The sequence below is a fragment of the Silene latifolia genome, chromosome 7, assembly GCF_048544455.1.
Source record: "Silene latifolia isolate original U9 population chromosome 7, ASM4854445v1, whole genome shotgun sequence".
In the NCBI taxonomy this organism is placed as follows: domain Eukaryota; kingdom Viridiplantae; phylum Streptophyta; class Magnoliopsida; order Caryophyllales; family Caryophyllaceae; genus Silene; species Silene latifolia.
Window position 1 is genome coordinate 14,074,880 of NC_133532.1, and position 15,755 is coordinate 14,090,634.

Here is a 15,755-nt window from a genome sequence, read left to right on the forward strand (position 1 = left end):
CTTCGTACCTCTACCTTAGTAGCTCCATCTCTAACTTGATTCAGCATCAAATTTACAACAAGTCACACGTAAATATAACTAATTTACCATTAAGCATCTTAGTAACTAAACATCGGTAGAACATGCTCTTACTAATTAAGCCATGCTTACTAATTAAATTGTGAAAGGGAAACACAAAACAAAACCAAAGTAAACACCTTCCTCCAATACCGTTGGTTCTTCACATTTGTTTTTAGCACACAAACCAGGGAATACAGGAAGGAAATGGGATAAGTGGACTTATATTACATTTGGGTAAGGATGCATTTCTTTCTCAAACCCGCCAATAACAAGCCTAAAGTATCGACTGAAGCTTCTCAAAATAGAATACGCAAAGAATCAAACGAAATAGAGGAGCATATAGGTATCGTACCACATTGAAGGCTCGTCTTTCCAATCGACTTCGCCTGCATTCCACATTGCATAGGTCAAGCAACACAATACACAAACTCAGACCAAATAAACAAACAAGCAAAACACAACTCCCTCCGTCCCATTCATTTGTTTGACTCTCGCAAAGAATAAAAAAGATAAACAAAAACAAATGATTGAGACAAAGAGAGTAATTTTCTTCTTTCTTTAGGGTGTTTGAGCTTACCACAAACGAAACCCGAGGAAATCCACTCAACCCTACATCAATTCAAACCCCTAAAACAAATTAAAAACCCGAACCCAATTCAAAGAGCCAAACTTTCACAACAAACAACCCAATAAAATTGCAAACTGGAATCATGTCAACTAAAAATCACAAATTCAAAATACAAAAAATGGGTATTTCATATTTGTAATTAAAGGGTAATAATTTATTACTGTACCTAATTTATTGGCATCATAGGGTCCTATACAAGAGCCCCAAAGTGCACCTGCCTGAGAAATTAATAAGATTTTGATGGATAATTAGCATCAATCAAAAATATTGAAACAAGTAAGAAAATCAAAGTAATGAGTGAAAAGTAAAAGCTTTACAGTAGTAATACGAGCAATGGAATCAACGGCCATGGAGGAACAAGGTGTGTCGGCTTCTACAAAATCATCGTCCATGTCTCATTCCCTCTTTTGTCTTGTGTTTTTCCCACCAATTTTGTCACCAAATTAGTATGGGCAAGTAAGCAGTAAGTAAGCTCGGCAAACGGGTTAATCGAGTCGGTTTGTGGGTTAGATCATTCTAAATGTATATTACGAGTATTAATCTAGTAGTGAGAATAAATATTTACATTAGATTGGATGAAGTCAAGACCGATTAAGGTTGCGGATTAAGGTTGGGTCTTTTGTTGGATGCAAGTTTTAGTACGCTCGAGTCCTTCGAGGTGAGTCGGTTTTGTCAAGTTTACTTGAAGCTGAGAGCATTAGAGCATGTTATGAAAGCTTAAAGCACATTTCTATACTTTAAATTTGAGTTAGCGACTTGACTTTCAATTTCACGAAGTATATGACCTGTAGCAAGCCTATACTTGGAAATAATCCAATTCGAAATATTCCGACAAACATGAAGATAACCCAAACGAACACAATGCGACCTAATTCCAACGATTCGTAATAACCAAACTAATTAACCCAAAGTAACATTTGTAAAGCAACCCGATAACCTAAAAATAACTAAAAAGTCGTAATTAAGTTTAACTGATCGAACCCAACCGAAATTACCCATTTACAAGTGGAAGTCTTGGAGTAAAACGTAAAGGACTCGATTTCTGGACAGAATTGGACTAGAAATCAGATTGTAATTGTGACTGAAATGGACATGAAAACAAGGAACTAAACAAGGATATGACTTAGGCGAGATCACGAAGCGAGCCTAAGCCTAGGAATCTCGTTCATTATCACGAAGCAAGGACTAAATTCCGCCCAAAGCACTAAGCAAATGGAGGGTTTTCCGCACTAAGCAAGTAGAAAACTCAATTTTCAAACTCATAATTTTAATTCAACTCAATCTGAAATTCTCATTAGGTTTGGTTGGTTTATACAGACCAAGCCTTACAATCTTGACCCTTGATTACAAGCTACATCTAAGGGCCACAAAAGACCTACAAAAGACTACAACAAGCAGCTAAAGTATCTTACACAAAGTTGAATACAAGACAAACAAACTAACTAGAAAACAATAAAGCATAAAGTAATAAAAGTGGCTGGTTGTTCTTGTTGTTTTTGGATGTGAGTAGGTGAGATCCTTTGCAGCACAAGGGCTCTAAGATCATAGAAGTGTCGTGGCTTGGGGAAGGTGCAACTTTAAAGCAAAGGAAAGAAACAACAACCCAAAAGGAGGACCGCAAGAGGTCACTTTCAATGTTCAAAAATTGTTATTGCTCTTCATATGCAAAAAGTCTTCTTATTCTAAACAAGGCTTCTCTTCCTCCACTCCATGACATTATGACTCTTTGGGAATCATAGGATAACTTGGACGTTCTCTTTAGACAAGAAAAGTAGACTTACAATCCCTTGTTGCACAAAGGTACAAAACAACCTTATCAATCACATTTCAGGATTTAGCCCTATATTGTAGAAGCCATGACTCTTAGCTCCGATTGAGTGAGGACGCCTTCCAGGTACCATATGAAATATAAAGGAGTTAGCTTTGCTCTCCAATTGGAATCACCCATATACGTGACCTAGAACACCACATGTTCAAATTTGAGTGATAATAGGTCAATTCTGGACATTCACCATTCTTCCCCCGGAAAAGCAGTGAATTTGAAACCTCATATCTCCTAGTTGAGGTTGAGTTAAGATGCCTAATATGATTCAAATCAAAGCTAATAAAGTTAACTTTCATATAAAAAAAAGATTCAACCTTAAACGTTGAGTAAAGCTTTAGTTATTGATCTTTTAGTGCACATAGGTCTTGGGTTGTCCAGTAATGCGTAGTCTGTTTGCAACGGCCATAACGCAAGCTATGGACCTGATATGGTAGTGATTCAAAATCCATTGTTTAGCTAAGATCCCAAGATTTCCAGTGACATAAGAATCACATGCTTTGCATGAGCACAACTTGAGATATAAAGCTGGGAAGTTAGGCCTGCTATAATGATATTTCTGAAAGCTATATAGAAGCTTGTTTTCTTCCATTGAAATGTACTCAAATGTGGATTGCTTCGTGGATTGTTTTTGTTCCGGGTGTAATTCCAGAGCAAGTATAGTTACCACCCGTGGCTTGTTGAATGATGTCTTGAGTTGAATTCTCCCTTGGTCTTAATCGTTCCTCTCGGCCTCTCCTGCAACAATGAACAGGCGAGGGCTTGGCTTTGAGCCAAGCGTACCCACTCCGACGCCCAAGTCAGTAAACTTAGATGTATAAGTTGTATGCTAATTGGCTAGGAATATATTGTAGAGAGATAAGGAAGATTATACCAGATGAATAGTGTATTTAGGTCAAGTTGTGTATTTCTGGATTGGATGGGGTCCTTTCCTCAATGAAGGTTGAGGAGTATTTATAGACTTCACCTTTTGTCACGTAGTGGCCAAGTGGCCAAGTGGCTAGCAGGTGGAAAGACTGATCTACCCCTCGGCCGAGGGACCTATGGCTGGCCGGCGGCGCTGGTGACCCCCGCCGAGGGGTCTTGGATATGAGTACGCGGATATGTGTCGGTGGCAGGTTGTCATCCGGGACCAGTGTTGGCAGCCGATGGGCCGCATCGGCTAGGCTATCTAAGTCGTTGACTTGCTGTGGACATCCTTGACCTTGCTCAATATGTTGACTTGGTCAGCGGTGCAGAATATGCCCCATCAATTTGCCCCCAGCGTAGTCTATGCCGTGGTATGGGCTCCGATGTACGTCTGAGCGTATATTCTGCGCAAGTAGTTTGTAGAAAATTTTCTACATCGGCTTCTTCTGCGGCGGCTTCTTTTGCCTCTGCCTGGTCTTTCTTAGGCCGTACCATATCCCCCTCCACATGGATGTGTATTGGGCATCCGATGTGGATAAGAAAGGGATTTGGCCGAGACCGGGGGAGAGGCGGTTATTTTTGATTGCCCCGGCCCGCGGTGTATGCGGCTTGGTCGATCGTGTGGCGGCGGAGAGCGGATGCATGGGAATTTGTTGAGGAAGGCGAATAGGCGGAGAGATTTGAATAGGCGTGTTGAAGACGTTTGGTCACTGTTGCGTTGATTGACACAATTGTTGCAACGATTGACATCCGTGGTTGCATGTCCGACACACACCGCACGCCGATTGGTTGACGTTTCATGGGGCTGTTTCTTGATTGGTCCGCTTCATGGGCTTTTCCTATAAATAGGGTAATTGCTCGAAAAATTGGCCACCAATTTCATTCTCCAAAATTTCCTTCTCTCTAAACTTCCAAGGGTTTCTTTGTCTTCTAATTTTCAGAGTTGTTACTCCGGCGAGCGTTTTCTTCAAGGTAAACAAACAAACTTTCCAATTTTTAATTTTGTAAGTTCATTGTAAACATGTCTTCTGCTAGGCAGGCCTAGTAAGCCGGGCCCTAGGTCTCCTTCTCCGAAGTCGATCCTCGGATTACGGAGGAATGGGAGGATGATTCCGATGTCGATGATGACGCGGACGATTTTGGTGATGATCTTTGAGGAGGCTCGTCCCTAATACCGTGAGGCGATGCGTTATGGATCACGGCCTCGCTTTGTAAGGCACGCGTTGACCGAGTTTGGACCCATAAGTTGGCCAGCTCTTCCGGTGAGAAATTTTTCGAGGGCCACTTCTTCTTGGCGGGGATACAAGATTGTTATCCCCGAGGAGGGCCAGGCCGTCTGTTGCCCTCCAGGGCCATCGGGCGTATATATGCGACATTTGGAGTACGGGCTCCGGTTTCATTGAATGGTTATGTTGTGGCCATCCTTAAGGCCATGAACGTTGCCGTTGCCCAATTGCACCCGTTGGCTATGAGGACCATAATCGGGTTTGTCTGGCTTTGTCTCTTCAAGGGGAGGCCCCAACGGTGAACTTATTTCGCCGACTTCACTACCTCCAGCCCGTCACTCTACGGCCGCGCCGGTGGTTCAGTGTGCACACGGAGAAGGGTTATGTCTCTGCTGACAAACTTTCCTCTTGCGCAATTTGGCTGGGGGTCGGTGGGTGTACGTTAAGGTCTTGGGATGACTATCCATTGCCCTGCTCTTTCAGCATCAAGTTAACTTGCGGTGTGAGACTAAGGCGGAGCATGATAGATGGGTCTCCCGGAAGAAACTCAAAATGGATGCTGGCAGGGTTCTTCTTTCGGAGGACGAGAGGCCGGCAATGCGGCTTTTTGAGGTAGACAAGGGTGGGTGCCGAAAAGATGGATTCCTCCAACGCAGATCATTCTTCAGGATGAGCCGCTTTGCCATGTCGGCCTCATACCGGCCCTAGCGCAGGGTGAGTGGGGTCGGTGTGAGGCCCATCACCGTTCTCGTTGTGTCTTTGAACTTTGATTCATTTCTTCTACTTAACTCTTGCTTCGTTTCCTTCGCATGCCATTTTGGACCGGACCTGTCGAGGATATCCTCCGGAGAATGGGATGAACAAAGATAAAACCGTTGCTAACTTACATCCCAAAGCTCTCCCCAATGACCGCAGGAGGTCGCCGACCGATCTCATAGAGAGGCGGGTGAAAAGCTTGAGTGCGGTGGAGACCCGGGCGAAGGTTGTTAGTAACGTGCCGCGCCATACGCGCAAAACGAAGTCCTCGGCGGTGGTGGCGTCGACACCAGCTCCGCCTTCCATCCCCTTGTTCGAAGGAGACGGTGGAGATCATTTGTATCTCCAACGGGGATGACTCCGACGAAGAGGAGGGCTCGCCCCTTGTCCGTAAAAGAAAACAGACGGCCTATACCGCGACCGTTGATTTCTGCTGGCGAGCGAGGAGACGCGTTCGGCCAAGAAGGCCAAGCACGGTATTGTTCTTTCGTGGCTTCAGATTTAGCGGTTCCTTAGGCGCGCCCTGTGTGAGCTCTTCGGCATGTCTGCGTATGTCGATACTTATGCTTGCTTTAAATTTTGTAGATCGGCGCGATCGTCCGCCGCTCTGTTGGGCGACAAGTGGAGGGGAGTTCGTGCGGGTGGTGATCAACACGTCACCGTGAACTCTCCATCCCGAAGGTTCTCCTCCCCATCTGCAGGTAGGTGATCAAAATGTCACCACCTGTCCCTTCATCCCGAGAAGGTTTCCCTCTCCCGGCCTCTGGTGGCGATCAAAATGTCACCACTTGTTTCCTCATCCGGAAGGTTTCCTTCTCTCGGCTCATAGATGAAGGCACGGAGCTTATCAAGGAGCTGGCGAGGTGGAACGGTCTTACCGGTGCTCGTATCGTAGAGCAGGAGAAGGCCTTGGCTCAATCCGCTTTTGAGCTTAATGCCATTAAGAAGGTGGCCGTGAAGGCAAAGCAGGATCTTCTCAACGAGCGAGGCTCGGGGGGATCGAGAGGGCGCTCTTGGCCGAAAGAAAACTTAGGCAAGACGTTGAAAAGGAGGTCCTTCTTGAGAGAGCCAAGGCCGAGGGCGGCACCGAAGGCCGCTAAGCTCTTTGGGAAGTGTACACTTGTTCGAGGCACGCCGACCTCTACCTCCGGCGAGAGGAATGAATCCGGGGGACTGTTTAAGGCCCAGGGCGGAGGTGGTTCGGATCAGAGATGCCGTCATTAGGCAAAAGGAGAAGGACATTGAGATGCTCCAAACCGTCATGCTCCCTAACATGTGTCTTTGAATTAGGGATTTAGCCGAAGGAGCTGCTAGGGAAGTGATTGAGGAGCTCTTCCCTCTTGATGGTTCCTTTCCGTGGGACACTATGACAAGTCGCTTGATGACAAGCTCGAAGCCAAGGAGAAAGCCGTGGCGGAGAAGGCTAAAGAGGCGGTGAGGCGAAGCGGAGAGGAGGAGGCGGCCGCCGAGAAGGCGCTCGGGCCGAGAAGGCTAAGGAGGCCCGGGAGGAAGCCAAGCGGGCAAAGGCTACCGAGAGGCCGCGAGGCTAAAGCCGAGGTGCTGAAGCCGAGGCCGCTAAGGGAGCCGTTGGGGTACCCATCGAAAGAAAGTGCCGCGCGCGGCGATGGCGAGCAACAACGGACATAGGGAGATAGCATCGTAACTTTTTTCTTTTGGCTCATCCTTGTAATTTCTTGTGATTCGTTGAATATATTTAATAAGAGTTCGTTTTTACTTCACTTCTTTTCCTTGTGCTAGTATTCGAGCTTTTTTGTCCTTTTAGCGTCTCCGTCTTTGTCGGGTTGTCTTCTTCCGTTATTAATTGAGTATCTCTTATGTTCCCGCCTCGGCTTGGCGAGGCGATCAGTGCGTGTCTCAATTGTGTTAACGCTTCAAGGCATCTTGATCGCTTGGCGAGTATCAACCGCTACTGGTTATAACCGTCGCAGTTGTCCGCTTCCTTAGGGTGCATGCCGCTCTTGTCGGTATGACAGTGTGAGCCGTCGTCCGCCGTGGCGTCTACTACTTGGAGTGAGCTGCGACGGTGCTGTTTCTTGAAGGAGACTCCGTGGCGTCTACTACTTGGAGAGGATCGACGGCGTCACACCTCTTGGGGTGGCTAGTGGCGTCTACTACTTGGAGTGGCTGCGACGGTGCTGTTTCTTGAAGGAGACTCCGTGGCGTCTACTACTTGGAGTGGCTGCGACGGCGTCACACCTCTTGGGGTGGCTGCGATAAAGTGGCGTCTACTACTTGGAGTGGCTGCGACGGTGCACTGTTTCTTGAAGGAGACTGCCGCTCTTGTCGATATGACAGTGTGAGTCGGCGTCTGTTTTTGATGGAGACTGCCGCTCTTGTCGATATGACAGTGTGAGTCGGCGTCTGTTTGTTCTCTAGCGACCGTGGGGAAAGCGATTTCTTCGACGAAAGGCTTGGGCAATTTTTATTCAGATGAAAACATGCGTCGGGGTGCCCACAATCGCATTTCGGACACCTCCGCCGCTACAAGAATTACATCCGAGATTCCCAGTGTTTTAATGGCTCATCAAGGGCTCACCTTCCCCCATCGGCCGCTAGTTGCATCCATGGGGTCGCCCTCTGTTGTAAGGATGGACTTTTCCCCTTCTCGATTTTTTGCCACTTTGAGGATTGCATGTTGCATCCTCCGGGCGGCTATACGGACGTTGACCACCTCGTCATTCTCGTCTTTGGAGACGAGCTTATGCGCTTCCCCCGGTCCGAGACATACATCAGTGCCAGTGCCCGGATGGACATCACTGCGTCAGCCTCGCTCAAGGTGACTCGGCCTAGGAGGGCGTTGTAGGCGGACGGGCCTTCAATAACCACGAACTCAGCTAGGAGATTTTTGGCCGCATTCCCTCGGCCGAACATCATCAGCACTGATTGACCCGAGCGGTACTAGGGCCCAGGAGAAGTCGCATGCGGTGGGTGGTGCGGAGGGCTTAAGTCTTTGACCTTGGACCTAGGCTAAGGAAGCACTCCTGAACATGATGTTCGTGTAGGCACCCGTGTCAATCGGGCATCTCTTGACCAGGTGGTTGGATATGTCCAAATTGACTACCGGCTGGTCGCTATGAGGAGAGACGACTCCTCGCAGTCCTTCCTTCCAATAGTCATATCGGGGATGTTGGAAGCGGGGGGTTGTCTTTGAGCACGAAGTTGATGGCCTGGTATAGTTCGTTCAAGTGCGCTTGTACCCATGGGCGGACCCTCCGTTCTCATTACCCCCGATGACAACGTGGATCACTCCTATCCGTTCGAAGACGGATTTCTATCTGAATCTGCCGGCATCGGTCTTTTGGCCTTTGGCGACGTACTTGCCGAGGCTCCCTTTCCGGATCAGCTCTTCAATGGCATTCTTGGATGTCGGCGGTCGTTGGTTAAATGGCGGTGTGTGGCCGTGGTACTCACAAAGATCTTGGCTCGTGTCACCGTCACTCTTCGGCTTGGGGGTCTCTCCCACCGGCCCTCGTTTTGCTCGGGCGAAGACTTATTGGTGACACAACGAGAGGGGTCTTATTATCATACCGCCTCGGTGGTACGTTCCGAACTCCACCGGCGCCCGCCGAGTCACATTTCTGGCAGATTTATCGACCGTGACCTATTATTCTCACGGCGTCATTCATCGGACCGTGACCCATTGTTGTCACGGCGTCTTTCATCCGGGTTTTCCTCCCGGCGCTCTTCTTTTACGAGTGCTCGGCCTCGCTGGGCCTACCCGAGGCCTTGTGGTAGTCCTCCACCTTAATGGCTTGGCCGGCCATCTTCTGGTGAGTCTAACCTTTGGCCGCCGCACTTGATGAGCTCATTTTTTAAGTCCCCTCTTGGGAGACCTTTCATCGCCGCGCGAAGGCGGCCGGCTCATTGTTCGGATCCCGAACCTCTTGAACCTTGGCGTCGAACCTCTTCACATAGCCGGAGAGTCTCGCCTCCCTCCGCTTGATAGTCGGGAGATCCGATGTTTCGACGGCCCTCCTCTTGTGCGGGAATCTTTGGGCCAAAAATCTTTCTCTCGGTCGCCATACCCGTATATCGATCCGTCGGGAGTCCTTTGTACCGACTTTGTGCCATCCCATGCAAGGTCGTTGGGAAGACACGGCACAGACCTCATCAGCCGTTCCCATACCGACATGTGGGACTCGAAAGCCTCCGCGTGGTCGGATGGGTCGCCTTCTCCTGAGTACGATATGGGTGGCAACTTCGACTTAGTTGGTACCGGGATTTCTAGGACGTAGTCGCCGAGGGGCTGCGACCACGTGTCGAACGGCACGCGGCGATCGGCTCCTCACGTCCCTAGTTCGGCTCCTCTCCTCGTGGCGAGAAGGGCTTCTTCCACGACTACGGTGAGTCGGGCTTCTTCTTCTCCGACTCGGTGAGTCGGACTTCTTTCATTCCTCCGGGCGAGGCCTCGTGGGCGCAGCTGCGGTGACGCTGTCCTCCCGCGAGCGCGGTTAGGACTTATGTCCACCACTTGCATTACAGGCTCTTAGGGCGTTTTTTGACGGGGCCAACTTCTTCTAGTGCTCTATCCAAGTCTCTTGGAGTCACATTTCGGGCCCTGGTCTCTTGTGCGGGTTTCGCCGCTCTTGTCGGTGTGACGTGTGTGAGCGACGTACTACCAATGAGATCAGTTGCTTGATAATGCCACGTCCACCACATGTCCCATGAGGGTGACTTGGTTGCGGGCGGCGCAAGATCTGGTGTTATTGGCATCCCGAACTCCGGTTGGATTACTCCGTAGGTGGAGGGCCGTGCATGACTCGAGAATTGTTGAAGGTATCATCCGGGTGGAGGGGCTCGTCGGTTACGAACACCTCTTCTTTGTTTCGACATCTTCTCGGCTTTTTTGGGTGGGTTTTGTTTTGTGTTTTTGAGGGATTTTATTAGCTTTTAGTATGCTTCCCCACAGACGGCGCCAATTGTTCCGGGTGTAATTCGAAAGCAAGTATAGTTACCACCGTGGCTTGTTGAATGATGTCTTGAGTTGAATTCTCCTTTGGTCTTAATCGTTCCTCTCGGCCTCTCCTGCAACAATGAACAGGCGGGGGCTTGGCTTTGAGCCAAGCGTACCCACTCCGACGCCAAGTCGATAAACTTAGATGTATAAGTTGTATGCTAATTGGCTAGGAATATATTGTAGAGAGATAAGGAAGATTATACAAGATGAATAGTGTATTTAGGTCGAGTTGTGTATTTACGGATTGGATGGGGTCCTTTCCTCGATGAAGGTTGAGGAGTATTTATAGACTTCGCTTTTGTCACGTAGTAGCAAGTGGCAAGTGGCTAGCGAGGTGGAAAGATCGATCTACCCCTCGTAGGGACCTATGGGTGGCCCGTGGCGTGGTGACGCCGAGGGTCTTGGATATGAGTGCGCGGATATGTGTCCCATTTGGCGAGGTTGTCATCGGGACCAGGATGTGCAGTAGATGGGCGCATCGGCTAGGCTATCTAAGTCGTTGACTTGCTGTGGACATCCTTGACCTTGATCAATATGTTGACTTGGTCAGCGGTGCAGAATATGCCCCATCAGTTTTCTTTGGAAATACCATGATAAACCTATGCTTCAACTCCTGTTGCACTTCTTAACCAGAGTACGAGACCTGAGAATGCAGCAGTGTTAAAACTCATGAGAGAGAGCTTTACCACCCTAATGATCTTACCCGGCTTGAATTCGGATTACACTGTATGGTCTACCACTCTACCCAAAAAAAAAAAAAGCAAGTGGAAGTCTTAATCGAGCATTCTCAACTAGACCTGACAAAATGCTCAATTGGGTCGAGCCGGGTTATTTCGGATTCAAGTCAACTTTATAAATTTTATTTTTTTTAGTTCAACGAAGCGCACACTTAGTCTTATTATAATAGGGGGAGAGAGAATCAAACCTGAGACCTATTGTCCAGAATACCTCCGTCTTAACACATTTTCGGTTCTTTATGAAATTATTTGTGAATAATAATCAGCTTGCAATAATAAAGATTCGGGTCGTGTTATAATGAGTAAGCTAGCTTATTACTTCATCTATGAAGAACTCTACTTCATCCTGGAAATCCTGATTCTAAACCCAGATAATTTGTCTTCTCTCTGTGACCATAACTATGGAAAGTGTACTTGGTTATACCAAAGTCTCCACTCTTACAAAGTTATTACCTCAATTTCACTGTAATTTCTACAAAAACCCTAAAATGAAGTTGAGGGTTTCTGCAAATTTGAGCAATGGTGATGACCCTTTACTCCAAGCTGCCATTAATGCTGCTACACTTCGTTTTCATGAGACTCTTCGCCCAGGTATTCTTCTTTCTTTATATTTTTTCATTGCTTTTCATTCAGGCAATTCGTCGAACATTTTCTGGGTGTTAGGGTTCTCTGTTTGGATCAATTGGGTTCATGGAATTGGAAGCTTTAGTAGCTAGGAAAGTGGTTTTATATTTGTGTGACGAATGCCGGAAATGTATGACTCTTGTTTCAACTGTTATCAATTTCTTGCTTGGAGAGCTCAGATTGTAGTAATAAATCACTCTTTCTGCAAAATGTTAGTTAATTTAGAGTTGTTAGCATAATATTCCCTCCGTCTCAATCATTTGTTTACCTTTTACATTCTTTGCGAGAGATATTTTAATCAAAGGTAAACATATGATTCGAATGGAGGGAGTATCAGCTAAGCTTTTTGCACTGTTTGACGATAATGATCTGTTGATATGCCTTGAAAATGACGGTATAGTAGTGAAATCGAGTTTAAAAAGGCGAAGATTAAAATAGTGCACTGTTTGCACTATTTTATATTGCTTAGAAGGGAACTAATCCCGACTAGCACCAACCTCGTCTCAACACTGGTTCTTCCTATTGTTAGTTAAGAATGCTCAAATGAGCAAACATACATTCTAAATCGATGGAAGAAAACCTGGGCTAGTGTTTGTGCACAACTTTATTTACTAAACAAAACATTTTATGTTGCTCATTCTGATGTAAGTTGCCCTCGTTACGGAGCATTGGTTGATTTAGAATGTTTTACTAGCTAAATGAAAACTTCTGCCTACCAGATGTTGGTCCACAAGGCTGTTTGTAAGTTGCATAAAATATTATAAGAAATGTTTAATTGTGGTTGGATATTCATGGTGAGATGAGCTTTATGTTACTAATAGATAGTGAAGAAAGCTTTTAATGAACATTTACAAAGCAATATAATGAATTTAACTTGCCAACTATGTTCTCATCAGTCATTAGCTTCACCTGTTCCAAACCTAGGCACATAGGAAAATCGAATCGGAGGCATGTCAAGCCTGTAAATGTTCTTGTGTTGAAGTCCTGGAAAGTTCTTTATTCTAAATGTTGCATTAAGCATTCGTTTGTCTAGCCTGACTAGCTGTAGATCAATATGTGTCTACTCTTTGCTACGTTTCTGTTAAAAACATCATACTATCAGTCTATCACACAATGCACTAAGGATTCTCACTGCAAGCCTAATATAAAATTTTCAGAGCCTCTTTTTCATGATCCTTATGTGGCCTGCTTTGTTTCTCCAAGTACATCAATCAATGATAACCAGAGTGCACACCCTTATTGCCTTGCTACCAGGTTCCTCGATGAAAAATTGCTCCAGATTTTGGAACATACCGATGAGCTGAAACAGGTATGGCCAGTTCGAAGTTGAGGCACTTGCAATTTTTGATAACTAAACTTACCGCGTTTTGGAGCATTAAAAATATTTTGTAGGTTGTTTTGTTGACAGATGGTGCTGATACTCGTGCTTATAGGCTAACTTGGCCGAACTCCACATTGATTTTTGACATATCAGCCGAAAAGATTTACAGTGAACTCTCTTTGAAGCTTAGAGGTGTGTAGTTATGTACTACTTTTTAATGTGGTGACTAATAGGAATATTGATAATGGTTGAGGCCCAACTATTATCAATATTCCTATTATAATAGGAATATTGATAATAGTTGGGCCTCAACCATTACCTTAAGGTTTTGGTTGAGATGGTTCATCTATCATGGTATCAGAGCCAGTGTGACCGAAGGTCACGGGTTCAAATCCTGGCAACCTCAAAACCCCTCAAAAACTCGAAGTGGAAACAAGCACACGGTACGGGGGAGCCAGTGCACAACTAACCACTCTTCAAGCCCAACGGGCATTTGAGTGAGGGAGCGTAATAGGAATATTGATAATAGTTGGGCCTCAACCATTACCTTAAGGTTTTGGTTGAGATGGTTCATCTATCAGTGACGCTTAAGGCGTCTGTTATATACTCCAGTTAACTAGGAATTAATATATGTATTTTCCCTTCCACTCCGTACAATTTTAATGCATCTTTCTTTTAGTGTTTTTTTTTTCAAAGTAAAGATGTGAGTGTAAAAGTTCTCGTAGTTCTCCTATATCTAGGTATAAAGAGGATGATTGATGGATGGTTGCATATCATCATCATATATTGGTTTGTTATTCTTATCAAAGAAAACAAAATCATACATGGTTCTTTATGCTGATTTCACTTGGTTCTAGAGATGATGGAATAGCGAAAAAATGGCTATCTAAATTAGTTACGTTTTATTTATTGTGAACTTGTAGTCATTCCTTGCAGTTTCCATCACGGGTCATCCTGAAACAGTCTTTTGTGTTAACAATTTGAAAGGTTGCCTACATTCGAGACACTATTACCCCGCCCCGTTTTGCGGGAGCCCTTGAGTAGTTGAGGTAGTGGGGTATTGTTGTTGTTTACTGATTTCACTGAATATGCATTTACTTTGGCCCTGTGTGACTGACTTCACGGATATTCTCACTTTTCACCAGAAACCATGCATAATCAGTTCTTTATTTAATAATATTGCTCCTTTGCTCTGCATTTTACCAAAATTTTCAAAATCTCATGATATAACTCTTCACCAATATTAGATGTGGGGGCTCAGATCACTAGAAACTGCTTATTGATTCATGTTCCAAAGGAATCTCCAAATGTTCAAGAAGCTTTACGTAAGAAAGGATTTAATGGCAACCGGCCAAGCATCTGGATCCTCCAGGTTGGTTTTAGGCTCTCAAAATACGACCTTTGTGTGTACTTTGAAACATTATCGAATAAAGTAGAATAGCTCATTAAACAGGCTGTGCTTCTTGTGAGCAACAGTTGAACGACGTAGTTTTCAACGTAATTAGCCAGGAGCTAGTGTAATGGAGTTAGTTGTTGGTGTTGTGTGTGTGTGTGAATATCATTTATCGGGTGTGCATTTGCTTGACAGGGATTGCCTTTGATGACACTGGCAAGTTTTGAGAATGTTCTGTTGACTGTTGGCAGTTTGGCCATGAAGGGTTGTCTCCTAATAGGAGAAATCCCGGCAGAGTTAATAGAACCTTCCCATGAGGTTGAGGTATTAGCTCTTTCATGCCATGTTTTCTTTTCATTTACCTTTGACATTATTTTTGTCAGGTGACCGTCATTAATTTTGTTCCTCGGCAGGTCGGAGAATGGATACACAGGATTTTCATGAGCCATGGATTTCAGGTTAAAGTGCATGACCATGAACAAATTGCAAAAAATTTGGGTGCTGAGCTATTGAAAGAACCACCCAACAGCATACTCTTTGTGGCGGAGCATCTGCGATTTTCAGATGATCAGGTGGACACTTGTGTTTGCAGACATTTTCGAGTTTCTACCTTCAGTTTAATAAATGATACGTTTGGGTTGGGTCGGGTTATTTTTGGTAGGTTTACCTTTGAGTGGGTTCGTGTCATCAATGCTTTAAGTGAGTGTGTTAGTATTGGGTCATTTAGGAGCAAGGTCAGTTCGGGGCTAGCAAAAGTCAAATCAGATTGAGTTGAATCGTGTTTTGGACTTTTAGCTCATGTTCGAGTTATTTGGTTGGGTATGGGCCAAATTCATCTCGAGTCAAATTCAGTTGGGATCAGTTTAAAAAGTTTTAGTAGTGATATATTGTTGGTAGATTTTGTAGTCAAGCATAGGACACGCATAACTACACCCTTTACATCTTCTTTCCGACCACCCACAACCAGTCTTCTACACCACCCTTGCTTTTTTGGTGGATGGGTGCGAGGGTTTTGTGGTGGGGATCAAATTCAATGAATGAGAGAGGAAGTACTCCGTATTATATATACAATACGACCTGTAGGTGTTAGAAAACTATTTTTGCGGTAATTAGCCAAAGCCTATCATTGCAGATGGAGACATGGCGTTGGGAATTCCAGAGAGCTGAAGATGAGGGCGATGAACAAGGGTTTGAAGATCTTTAATTTTACTCGTATCTCTTAGTTTTCTGTGTACATTTTAAACTTTTGATCAGTTTGAGGTCAAAATTTTGATTCTATATCAAGAAATTTGCTCGGTTGA

The 15,755-nt window shown here is 45.3% G+C and overlaps 2 protein-coding genes across 2 annotated transcripts; one reads left to right on the forward strand and one right to left on the reverse strand.

Moving 5' to 3' along the window:
• Positions 1–233: 233 nt before the first annotated feature.
• On the reverse strand, positions 234–1,135 carry LOC141591808 (outer envelope pore protein 16-4, chloroplastic-like). Its single transcript, XM_074412287.1, has 4 exons — positions 1,006–1,135; positions 855–906; positions 638–669; positions 234–446 (listed from the first exon to the last, which is right to left on the reverse strand). The coding sequence occupies exons 1-4, from the start codon at positions 1,078–1,080 to the stop codon at positions 357–359; spliced, it is 249 nt and encodes an 82-aa protein (XP_074268388.1). The 5' UTR covers positions 1,081–1,135; the 3' UTR covers positions 234–356.
• Positions 1,136–11,461: 10,326 nt separating this feature from the next.
• On the forward strand, positions 11,462–15,753 carry LOC141590908 (O-methyltransferase 1, chloroplastic-like). Its single transcript, XM_074411423.1, has 7 exons — positions 11,462–11,707; positions 12,898–13,049; positions 13,133–13,253; positions 14,309–14,433; positions 14,650–14,778; positions 14,868–15,026; positions 15,587–15,753. Exons 1-7 carry the CDS (start codon positions 11,518–11,520, stop codon positions 15,656–15,658), a joined length of 948 nt encoding a protein of 315 aa, XP_074267524.1. The 5' UTR covers positions 11,462–11,517; the 3' UTR covers positions 15,659–15,753.
• Positions 15,754–15,755: the final 2 nt, after the last annotated feature.